Source organism: Neolamprologus multifasciatus, chromosome 6 (genome assembly GCF_963576455.1).
Source record: "Neolamprologus multifasciatus chromosome 6, fNeoMul1.2, whole genome shotgun sequence".
Classification (NCBI taxonomy): domain Eukaryota; kingdom Metazoa; phylum Chordata; class Actinopteri; order Cichliformes; family Cichlidae; genus Neolamprologus; species Neolamprologus multifasciatus.
In genome coordinates, this window is record NC_140444.1 from 24516201 (window position 1) to 24529260 (window position 13060).

At 39.6% G+C, this 13060-nt stretch overlaps 1 protein-coding gene across 5 annotated transcripts in view; it reads right to left on the reverse strand.

Moving 5' to 3' along the window:
• Window positions 1-13060, reverse strand: part of fam13a (family with sequence similarity 13 member A) — a 50209-nt gene that overhangs the window by 20338 nt on the left and 16811 nt on the right. For all 5 annotated transcript variants that reach the window (XM_085162339.1, XM_085162343.1, XM_085162340.1 and 2 more), the window contains exons 8-9: window positions 9782-10026; window positions 3250-3291 (exon numbers count right to left, since the gene is read on the reverse strand). In XM_085162339.1, the coding sequence (XP_085018465.1) occupies window positions 3250-3291; window positions 9782-10026 (287 nt within the window). The remainder of the gene's footprint in view (window positions 1-3249; window positions 3292-9781; window positions 10027-13060) is intronic.

Consider the following 13060-nt stretch of genomic DNA (forward strand, 5'->3'; position numbering starts at 1 on the left):
ATGGCACTCTGACTAACAAACCAAGGCCATGCTCTAAGTTGCAAATATAGCACCATGACAGTAGATCATGGCTTTTTTTTTTAGCTTGCGGCTGCTTACAACAAAAAACTTGTGTACTACTGTCTGTTCATCCTGGACCATGACTTCAGCTTGAACTGTTTCCATGTGCTCTCCCATGAGAAAAAGATCCAGATTTAGATCTACAGGAAGCTAGGAAAAATGTATTTATGTCTAAATGATCCCGTGACTCTTAGATTCATCTCGGGATACGATAGAGCCAACCAATGGAGTAACACATGATTATTTGCCTTTTTTTAACCTAAAAAAACTAAATATAGATCAGAAATTAAAACCATACACATTGGACTGTACTCCAGTTAAAATTTCAGCAAAAAACATTCCATCCATATTGGTTTTTAGACATTAGTCTGAACATTTAGACATTTAAGCTTAGCATCACTACCTACAAAAGATTTTGGTTCCTGAATATTTAGCAGTTATAGTCGAGCCAAATAGTCTTTTGGTTGGCACGTGATATAAGAAGTGTTGCAGTTTTCTGAGGAAGATGGCATCACTTCCCAGAGAGCGTAGTGCCCCACTGACTTGGTTTCAGCTGAAGAGGTAACTGTAAAACCACTGTGGTATGTGACGGGATGGCTGTCTGGTGAGTAATAAAGACATTCTTAGCCATGAACTCTGGGAAAAATAGACCTGAGGGGAAACAGGGACGACTCATTACATCACAAGCGCAACAGGAACATCACTGCCAGGATATGAATGGGCAAAGTTACCAATCCTTTCTAGAAAGTACTCTAACATATAAAACTACGCCAAAAAGCCCAGGTAAACGGCAGACTAACAAAGTGAGTGTGAAATTTCACTGCCTAGCTGTAAAAGCGTACACCGAGAGTCATTTCTGTTGTTACTCCATAACCACGGCATGAGTGTTTTGTCTTCAAACAAACTTGATACCGTTTGTTTTAGTTCTACTATTTTTAGCGTTACACCTGAAGAGTCATGGAGAACAAGTTGCATGTCAGCTAACAGTTGTCTTGCTCAGGTTTGTTCCAGTTACTTTTGACTGAGACAACATGATCTTAAAGGTTTATGCAGCACCAAGGTGTGTTACACTTCAACATGCGTTCAAGTGGTAACCAGTTTTTCAGCCTAAAATTAGACTGACATTTTGTGACTGAGGGTGGGAATTACAGGGAAACTCAATACAGTGCTCATGACTGTGTTTAAAGTGCCTGTGTATCAATAACTGATACACAAGAGGAAGTGATAATGACGCATGCAGGGAGATGTCCGTGTAGATTCTCATTCATCCAGGTCATGGTAGTCTTGAGAGCTTGAAAAAGAAGGAAACTGGACTTCGTTTGAGTTTGTGAAGACGTTTCACCTCTCATCCAAGGTTTCTTCACGGTGGTTCCACCCTTAACCCCCGCTGATGGTAGTGATCCTCGCCTTTTTAAACACATTGGCTCATGGGATGACTCACATGATCAACAGTGATCCATTGACCTGTTCCAAAGGGATTAAATACCTGGGACTAGTCCACCTTTAGAAGCCTCTTGGATGAGACGTGAAATGCCTTCACAAACTTAAAATACTAATACTAATAAATTCTTAAGAATAAATAAATGTGTTTATGAAATGTCCTTCTTTTCTGGCTGGTGATACTGACTGACTGGCCATTCTCATGTCTGTGCAATAAATATGAAGCCACAACCTATAAAGATAAGGTCAAAAGGGCAAATATCTATGCTGGCTCTGGTAACACAAAGCTGTGGTTTCATCATGCATTATGGGCTCACTGTTTCTTGTCCAAACGCTGTAATCCTCGAGGTCTTATCATCCAAGAAAAATTCTTTAGCTTTCTACTTTATAAACAGGCATGAGAACAGTACAAGTCTTCTTTATCTTGATAAAAACAAACATTATTTTATAAAATCCTAAAGAAATATAGTTCCAGGCAGACTCAAAACATTAATTTGGACGTCCAATTTTATAGCGTCTGTAAGATTTGCTGAACTTTTAAGTCTGCTCTGTGACGATATGACAGGTCTTCTCATTTTAATTCCCCTATTGTGCATTTAATTGTGTTTAAAAAGCCAACAGGGCAACTCTTTGTTGTACAAAAGCTTAAGGACTGCTGAATTTAATTGCTTCACCCTGGAGCCCCTAACTAAGAAAACTACTTTGCAAATAACAGTAAGACCAAAATAATGTGTTTCTCTAGTCAGTGGTTGTTTTGGTGTTTTAAAGTCAACAGGTCTTTAAGGCGTAAAAAGTGGGAACGGAACAAGTCCAAAGCTTTCCCAGCCGAAGCTTATGCCAGCTAAATCCCGGCACTGTGTAACCGGGAACGTTCGCTCAGGTAATCCAGTATTACACCACAGTCAGATGTTAGCCAGGACCTTCAGAGGCTCTTGGCAAATCAAAACAGAAAATAAAATAAAATGAAATAAAATAAAATACATCAATCTGTGATCCAGTTTGACCGGGCTGAGGTTAACCAACTAAGTGTCAGTCTGAGAGCCTTTGTATGTGACAGACTGCATGTAGACCTCAGCAGACAGCTCAGCTCTGCTTCCAACTAGATGTGTGTATGTGACAGTGTACAAGTAGGAAATGGAGTTACTCACAATGAGCGTGAGCATGAAAAGTAAATAAGAGGTTGCTCATGACAAGTGAGTGGGGATGGGAAGAGTTTATAGGTGATCTGTGTCATTTAGAGATACACAGAGAGAAACAACACTGCTGCAACTAAAGATTACTGTCACCATCAGTTATCTCTAAATTGTTATCCTGACTTTTAAAAGAAAGATTGCTGAGAAAGGAAAATCCTCACATTTAGGAGGATAAAACTACTCAAGATTTTTTACTGGCATGAATTAATATGAGGAAGCTGGTGCAAAATATTTGCCAGCATTAAATATACTTTAAAAAAGAGTCCACGTATGTATCTGTAATCAGCACATCGTCTATGAACACTGTGTCTTTTGCTGCGTCCTCTACTTGGCCGGTGTTTCTGACAACGTGCTGCCTCTGCCACAATAACCAAACAGTGTTGAGCAAACTGTTGCATGTGCATGCTGCCCTGCTGCCCCTCTCACCAGCAGCTTCATTGTTTCTGATGATAATGCACTGAGGCAGCATGCAGCCACTTCCCCCACACCTCCGATCAAAAACAACACAGTCTGTTCCCATCCTGCCTGCTTTCTAACACATATGCAGGAGGCCTACCTCATGTAGAAAGGAGATACTGGTCTGTCTTCATCTTGGGAGCTGAAATATGAAAACAAACAGACTTAATTAGCGTGCAGGATGCGCAAAGTCCTGTGAGATTAAAACATTACATTTCCCCACACAACAGTAGATTTCCCTGCAGCTAAAAAAAGGACATGCACAAGACTGGCTTTTGTCTGCAGAATAATGGCCATGCAGTGCTACAGATCAGTGCCTTTGTGGAGCTTGTCTCGGGTAATTATTATGAACCAAGAGAACTATGTGCTGCTCTGGAATATAGGCTGAGGCGCTACTGCTGCTGCTGCATGTATGCCAGAAACACAGGATGAAATTATGCAACAATAAGAGGAACTCAACCTTGGCACTAATTTTGAGGTTGCCTAACTTTTTCATATCCTAGTTAAAAAATTTCACAATCGCCTGGTTTTGTTTGCCTAAGCAGAGCTCAGTTCTTTATTATTTGAGACAAGGAAAGAAAAAAAAGATTGGTACAAATACGTGAACTGTTGTAATGTTAAACCTTTAAAAAATCAAAAAGTGCTGACAGATCTCAGTAAGGTTTCTGTATGTTCATTACATTTAGTATGAGACCTTTTAAATAAATAAAACTGATTCATCAACTTTACAAATGAATCAGCAATTTTCAAGAAATTAGGAAAACAAAGAGGCATGTTTTCAGTTTAAAACACTGTGACTTATTACTAATAAAACTGTTAGGACTTTATTTGGATGTTTCTGTAAGAAGATAGTAGCTGTGTAAGCAACTCTTACAGTGCTTTATGTTTAGATCTAAATAACATTTGGATAAAAGGTTTGGTTTACCAAATGCTGACAAATAACGGAACAGCAGATAGTTTTGTAACTGCAATCCAGTGCAGGCTTTTACTTTGATTTCAAAACAATCAGGTAATAAACTACACAGAGAGTCAGGGAGAAAAATAATGAGTCACTACTTTTTACCATCTGATCATCTAATTTTATAAGTTTGAACAAATATGGCTGTTAAAAGCAGGGCACTTGAGCTCAGCAGTGTTTCCTATGTTTACTCTTTGGGCTTGGATTTCAACATCTTGCTCAAGGGCATTTGGAAATTTGCAGGACAACTGCTAACCCGCTGTGCCATCTTACTCACAGCTGCTCTAAACAAACAATTTGACCATAAAATATGGTATTTGTATTCTACTCAGCTCTATAAAAGGAGTATATTGTATGTACATTACACTATTTATAGTATACTTACACTTTAATTACCCAAACCTGTAATAACTAAAGCACTTTTGTACTTTTGCTGCTAGTTAGAAGTCAAGCTGTCTCTCTAAGTGTTAACAATCATTATTAGATACAACATTGCAATAATTTAATCTAATATGGTAATCTGACATTTAATAGGAAAACTAATTGTTGAACTAATTAGTATTACAATATTGGTATAAACATAACCCTTCAACTTGCTGAGGGGTTTTTATAAAAAAAATAAAAATTCATGCGCATGCACGTTTCTCCAAAAAACCCCAGAAAACTAAACAAAACAAAAAATCTCAGTTTGTCTGGGAAGGAAAACAAAGATGGCAGTCTACACACCTGACAGGTTTAATATGAACATTATTTTGAATTTACAGTGCAAAGAAACAATAACGTGATAGTTAAATAAAAGATTAAGATTAAAGATGTGTCCATGCTCTCCTTGTGCATGAATACATTAAGTTCAACATTATATTTTTAGAGCTGCGTCCACACGGGAAGCAATTTGCAGTGATGTGGTGACCACAGACAGAAGAAAGTGAATGATATTTGGCAACTCCAAGCCACGACAGGCAAAACAACTGCTAGCGATGTAAAGCAGGTCCCGAGATAAATGTTTCTCAACTTCAAGCCGGTACAGGGTTACCTAGGCCAGTGGTCCCCGGTACCGGGGCGCGAGAGTTGAGGCTCAGGTGTGAAATGTATGGTTTTCGGGGTTTTTATTGGTTTTCAGCATTATTTTGTTATCGATTTTATCGTTAACTCGGTTTTCCTGGGTCTTTTCACGTGTGTTATGAATAAATCTTCTTTTTTTCGGTACCGGTACTAGTTTTATTTTGTTGTATTTATCCGCAACACCTTAAAGGCCAGTCCGTGAAAATAATGTCGGGTATAAACCGGTCCGTGGCGCAAAAAAGGTTGGGGACCGCTGACTTAGGCAACCAGATCCTGAAATGCCAGCTAATTACCTCCTGTCAGCGTCACAGTCATGTGTAACAAGCGCATTGCTTCAATGTGCGGACGTAGCTGTAGTTACCTGACAGCACATCTCAGGTGATGTTACACAGTAGCATGAATGTCATGAAGTAAATGGTATTATAATGTTACTTTACATAGGAAGTAACTCAATACTATAAAAAGAGAGAAGTAATGTGTGTGGTGAACCCAACACTAATCTCTCCAGCAATAGTTCCCTATCTTTAGATTGAAGCAAACTGATCAAACATACTCGTTTGAATGTTTATATATCTCAGTATGAGTGTCAGATACATAAGAACATGAACCCTATGACATCAAACTGAAACAAGCACAGTTAGTCAGCAGCTTGCACATGTTATTGTGGATCAGATTCACTCAATATTTAGTACTCTACTGCTTTGCTACGTGCTGTTCCTGCAATTGGCTTACTGTAAGCAGCGGGCATGTTGACGTGAGGGCGGACCACTTTGGCCATCCGGGCAGCACATCAACAAGTTCAAAACAAAGGATTTAGGTTTCAAGTCAGGCATGATCAAATTGGGCCAAAGTTTACTGAGCTTCAAAAGTCTTCTTAAATTGGCCAATGTACGGAAAATGTTCATACGCTCCTTGTTTTAGTGAAGGGGTACTTCAACTACATAACTCTTCCAAATTCTTTTGCAGCTTTACAGGTGAATTTTTTTCTCCCCCACATCCGCATGTTCTTACCGGGTGTTACACAGTCTGGCAAGCGTATTAAAATAGTGCTGCCACTGCCGCTGTGAATTGCAAAAGAAAAAAGCAGAAATCCTGCTTACCCACTACCTTACTGAGGGGATAACAAGAAGCTTTTGTAGGCATACTCCGACAATGCCTGATCCCTTTGAGTTAAGCGGAAAGCTACTAATAACAAGTTGGTCAATTTGGACACACTCTGCTTTTTCAACATTTTTAAAAATGTGTAAAACCCCCACAAAAAACGTAGTCCCGATGTTCACCTAAAAAAATCTAGCTGAAATTTTTTTTGCTTTCACAGAGTCCTTGTTTACCTTGCCCCCCACCCCAAATGTCTCCATTACACACGACAACGACAACAACAGGAGACGTACGATTAAAAATCTCGACGTGAACATTTTCCATGACATTACTTTGTAGGTGCCGTCACTGTGTTTTGCATTGCTAATCTTAAAATTAAGTTACGTAAACCCATTATTTGAGCGGGTGCTGCAAACATAAAGTGGAATGTAGCATGACTTCACTGAATGCACAAACTTTTTGCTTTTGCTTCTACTGTATATCCTTTATATTCAGTACATATTTATTACACTGTTAAGGTAACACAGAAGCTCAGTCTAGATGGTTTACAAATGAAATATGGCAGTCATTAGTTATTAGTTTGATAAGCACAAATCTGATCAGAGTGCCAAGCAAAATATTTACATTACTTACAGTGTGAGTGACAGCTGATGGCCACTGTCTCATATGAGTGTTGGAAAAAAAAATACACCAGTATGCAATTTGTTAGAAAACCAGTTTGATCTAGCCAGCAGCTTCTTTCTACAAATACAGTGTGTGCTGTCTGACGTTCAGGCTGATGGACCTCCTGACAGGCGGCCAACAATACTGCTAACCCACAGGGAACCTGCATTCACAGCACACTGCAATGTTCCTCACTCACACCTTTTTCCAACGGGCTTCTAAGAATCTCAGCGGTTACATCATGATATTCACTGAACCATGGCAACTCAACAGAAAAGCCAGTATGCATTCCCAATGTGCAACAATGCAATGCTAAGAGAATAACAACTTGTCATGACTCTGCTATGCTGGCCAGAGTGGCCTGTACGATGAATCAGGTTAATGTGATATATTTCAGGTACAGGTGACGGCTGGAGGCAAACAAACTTAGTGTATGGAGGATTCTGATACATACAGAAGAGAAAAAAAGCAAAGTGGACAACAAGTGGAGCTACTTCCAGGAACTCCTGAGAAGGATTATTTTGATTTTAAGTCTGTGTTGAAGAAGACCCGGGATGGGAGCAGTTTGTGAAACGAAGGGTGCATGTGTTAGATTTAATATGATCCAACAACAAACAACGATGATGTGGTGCTCTCTTTAGCATCAATTTGGTGCAAACTAAACTGATTTCACATTTTATTCCAGGGGCGATCGTGGCTCAAGAGTTGGGAGTTCGCCTTGTAATCGGAAGGTTGCCGGTTCGAGCCCCGGCTTGGACAGTCTCGGTCGTTGTGTCTTTGGGCAAGACACTTTACCCGTTGCCTACTGGTGGTGGTCAGAGGGCCCGGTGGCGCCAGTGTCGGGCAGCCTCGCCTCTGTCAGTGTGCCCCAGGGTGGCTGTGGCTACAATGTAGCTGCCATCACCAGTGTGTGAGAATGGGTGGATGACTGGATGTGTGAAGCGCTTTGGGGTCCTTAGGGACTAGTAAAGCGCTATATAAAATACAGGTCATTTACCATTTTTTCCCCTTAAAAAAGTATAGCATATTTTTAGGCATATTTTAATCAAACTTATCCCGGACAAGATAAATCTGCACTTTTCTTTTCATTTCAGCTAAACTGGATCTAAAACAGTTTAGGTCCAGCTGTGGTATAAGCAGCACTATGCTGGTGCAGACTTCTTTGACACATACCTACAGAAAGTGAGAGCAAGCTGCCAGCATGAGTTACAGCTACAGACATGAAAACACAGATTTCTATTTGTGGAAAATTATCATTTTGACTTATATGGTAAAGCATTTTTTCACATGATAACAGAAAATAAATTTTCTATAAACACCACAAAAAATACCACAGTGCAGTTTGTTAGACACGACTATAGAGCATCTGTTGCTTTCTTGCATTAGACATGGGGAAGTAATTAAAGTCTTTTGGCACATCGCATGTGCCTACTACTAAATACCAGTGAGTTCAGATTGCTGACGCACATTATGGACGTACTCGGTAAACAGCCACCAGATACAAGTAGACCAGGAGAATTTTAGGGTGTGGGAAAAATCCACCTGAAGATTTATTCTCACTCTGACATGGTGACAAAAGCATTTGCCACCTTGGAAGCACAGAATGGTTTTAATGTATTCCAGGCATCTCTGACTCCAGCACCTGGGTTAATATAGTGCATGATCTTGGCTATATGTATATAAACCCTTGCAGCACAGTGCTGTGAAAAACATATCGCCCTTTTCCTGATTTCGTATCACTGAACTCACCATTCCGAAAAAAACAAATGTGATTATTCACAATTAATGAATATATTTCACATAGAGCAAGGCTTGGATGGCTTTTTTCCATTAATAAATGAAATTATCATCATTTACAAACGTAATTTTCTTATAATAAAATCTGTTTGATGATCTGAAACATGTAAGAATAACAAATATCCCCCCAAAAAAAGAATCAGGAAGGGGGCAAATACTTTTTCTGCTCATTCATAGGATGCATGGCTGTCTCTGTTTCTATGTTTGTGTGTCAAACTAAACTTTTATGTAACGCGTAAAAGGATCTTGTGATGACAAGAGTCAGACACTGATTGATGTTATACTAAAGGTCACAGAAGCCATAAAAAGTCGTCACCTTTTTTTATCCAAATTCTTGGAAGCATCACATGCGACGTGCTCATATCTTATAATTTGCAGTTTTTCCACTTCCCGCATCCAATTCTACGCAGTTTTGAGTTATCACTACATAAAGAGAAAAACTGGGATAAATAGTAGCATGTTTAAAAAAAAAGGCTAATGTTAATTAGTATAGTAGTGATTTTTGGCCAACGAGTGAAGTTCAATTGAACGCAGTTCTACTCTAAGCTCCGAGTTAAAGCAAAATCTCAACAACAGACAAAGCTGCAGTCTTGCTATTCCAGGATGGCACTTAACACCAAGAGGTTTCCAGTTTCAGCTTCTTGTGACAGGCTGCTCTGCACGCCAAATAAACACTGCTCAGGCTACAGGTTCTTTGGTTAACACCACATCGCATATGTATACAGGAGTCATAAACTATTTACCACTAAAAGACCCCCTCTTTCATATTTCACTCCATAAGGTATCTTATAATGTCATGCAGGCATCTAGCAGTGAAGTGTGTGGCTGTGTGTGTTACATGATTTTACACCAGTCATAAAGCATCATGCTTATACTGTGATGCTAATAAAGTCATAAAACTGAAAGAGTGGCTGGCCACATTTTTCAGAGTAAATGAGCCGGGTTTTTAAACTCTTTTGAAAAACAAGATTCACAAATAACACTTTAAACATAAATCACACACAGCCATCGATAATGTGTTTTTTTTTTTATAATTTACACCAGACACACTCACCTGCTGAGGCCCTTCATGCTTTCAGAGAGGCTGACGTCGTGAGGGTCGACATGGGAGGCAGTGTCTGAGGTGGCTTGGTGAGACATGGGTGTAGTTTCCATTGCTTCTGCGCTGGGGGTCCTTAGCTCTGAGGTCAGGGGCAAAACTATCGGTATGGAGAAAGGTCTTGCGTGGTAGGGCGCCCTGGAAGAGAGGCTGGGTTGGGGGACCACTTGAGTCATGCCGTCAATTTTCCCTTTCCTCACCTGTGTCACAGAGAAAGGTGAGAGGTCTCGTGAGGGGAAATATGAGATAGCACGGGAGGCAACTGATACACTGCCGATAACATTTCTGTACAATCAAACACACAGAAATGCACACGTGACACCTTTGCTCAGGTTGCTATAAACTATAAAGCATGCATTCGAGGATCTTCTGGAAAAGGGTTAGGGAAAAAAAGAGCTATCTTATAAACCTTACCGTGCTGACTGTGAGAGGGTACAAACAGCGTGAACCGTCAACTGTTGTATAGGAAAAGAATCTTAACCTAATTACAGCCACATTCTGAGAACTACCCTTTTTCATTTCCGAGTCACGACCAGCTAAACCGAGGAGAAACGTGCCGAAGAGCTTTCTTCTCGCTCATGTGGAGAGCACTCGCTGCTCATGCACACTGAAGCTGAATAGCTGGTTGGCTGTGGGGAGCATCAAATGGGTCTGACACTAGCTTAACTATCGATAAGGGCCAGAAATATCCAACACTAAAATGGGCTTGTCTTTAGATGAGCGTGTGCCAGCTGATCTTTGTACCAATTATCAGAGGAACATTTCCATTTTGGGGTTTAACTTAATGGGCTGTACAATAATCTATGGATGCAGCAACCCATTAAGACATTTAGTCACTGATGCACTTAATGGGCAGATCATTGGGAACATTATTAGTCGAACAAACTTCTTTAGCTAGACCTGGTATGGATTTTGCCCCTCAGAGCTTTGTGATTGATTCAGCTAAATCAGTCGTTCACAGGAAAACTGCAGGGGAGGAAAAGGGGGAAAATAATCGTGGACATCAGCTTATTTTTAGCAAAGGATTGAAGCATGTTGCATCACACTCTGGGGAGACGTCATGGTGAGAGATGGTAGAAATGGGTATTGTGTTAATGGACTTCAGTGTTTGGTAAAGGTAAGATGTTACCATAGCCTGGTTTCTCTATATTACTGTATTTCCTTACGTTCTGTGTTTTGATGTTCTACTTTTGTATTTTCCTTTTTTTGAATAAAAAGATATCTTTAGTGTTTATTTTTAATGTTTCTTTTACTACTTAACAACGCCCAAATGGATAAATGAACACATAAATACATTTCTCCAGTCTTTAATAAAACAACTTTGTGTTCAAAAACAAAAAGTCATCCTGCTCACAGTCCATCACAATTCACATATTACTGCCCATAAAATTATAAACGTGACTCCACCTTGAGCACAATTTTGATGAAGACCCATTAGGTAACCATTGTGTTATAGTTTCACTAAAATCTGACCAGCAGCCAATGATTCGTGCGAATTGAGGATGGACAAACAACTTACTGCCATGGCATGAGCTCATCAATTCTTCAGTTTTGGATTAGCTAAAAATTTATAATGAATCGTGCTAGAAGCTTGTTGGTGACTAAATAGTAGCCACCAGTTACTAGGGAAAAATGCATATTCCACTACTGCTTAGAGAGCAGTTGTGGAAGTTGGCTGTTGCTGTAAAATTGACTCCTTGTGAATGCTTTGGCTGCTACAGGATTGCAGCGGCAGACTGTGGTTTGCACAGAAGCGACTGACTCTTCTGCAAACAGTTGTGCCATTAGAAACGTGTTGTTTATGGTACAACTTTTACTGTGAAAAGTGAGCAATCTCTGTTTGTTTTTTAGATTTTTCTATTGCTCAATAAGTAGTTTGTGAGTGTTCCTTCCATGCAAACTCCAGTCAACACCTACACTTTGCTTGTGTTGCAGAGAGGATTTTGGTAAAGCACCCTTTTTGAAATCAGTTTCACCTAGCGACAGCCTAGCAACTTCCAGCTACCACTGCCCAACTAGTCAGAGAATGTCCATTTGTGGCCAGGGGTTGCTGACTGGCCTGTAGGCCTGTGTGACTGCGGTTTTAGCCAGAAGATAACATGAAATCATGTTATATCTCCCAATAAAGGCACAGCCATACAAATCAAACAGAGGGCTAAACACCCGGTTTTGGTTTTGGCCTATGCATTTAGAACAAAAATCAGGAGCGAAAGAGGCCAAACAATTCCTGACAAACCTAAATGAGGATATGACCTGGTTTCTAAATCATGGATTAACTTATAATTTGTGAGTAAAATCTCAAAAGACTTCAAACAAAGCCAAATGAAATATTTAGAACTCTGCGTTTTCTCTCTCTGAACCTGCTACAATAAAAAGGAAGCTGTGGCTGGCCACAAAACAACTACTCACTGAAATCTGTTTACTTGATGGTGCAACGTGATCCATACCTGTTCTTGCTTGCACAATCGCCACAATCTTTTCTTATGAATGTTTTAAATGGTGGTTCTTGATATAAACATTTGAGCTTTAAAAGATGAAAAGCGGGCATCTGCCAATTAAAAAAAAAAAAGCACTCAAGCGTTTCTGTGATTTTCCACAGTGACAGTTTTTTCAGCAAGAGGGAATAACTAATACTCTGCCAGTAACAGCTGTTTGTTTTACAGTCCAAAGATCATGTATGAGTATAAATGTGTTGGTCAAACAAAACACAAGTATACACAGTTTAAAGTTTAAAAGAGGTGTATGATAAATCTAGAAGATACAACAAACAGATTAAAGGCTCTCCAATTTAAGTAGGTGGGTGTGTTTTTCTTTTACTGTTAGACATAACCTGAGGCTAATAAAAAGTATTTTATAGACTGACAAGACTTTGTCCTTAGAGGACTTCAGAAACCTGGTGTAGCTCTGGTAGAAATGTGTGAGTGGAGATCATTTAAAAAAACAAACACTTAATATGTTTTCTTAAGCAGTAAAGAAGCCAAACCCCTCCTAAGCTTAGCTTTATGGGGAAAGTGAGTTTTTACTGGAGGCTCTGGGATACAATAGCAATAAAAGTTAATATTTAAAGTGACCATGAATCGCTTGATAAATTCTTAAGGTCAGTCTTTTATCTGTGAACACCATTTTAATTTAGAGAGGAAGTTAAGACTTCCAGGAATGGGATATTGTGAGCTTTTGTAATGAGACTCAGCAGCTGGACGTTCAGGTTGATGGGTTTAGTGGTTCATTGGCTCC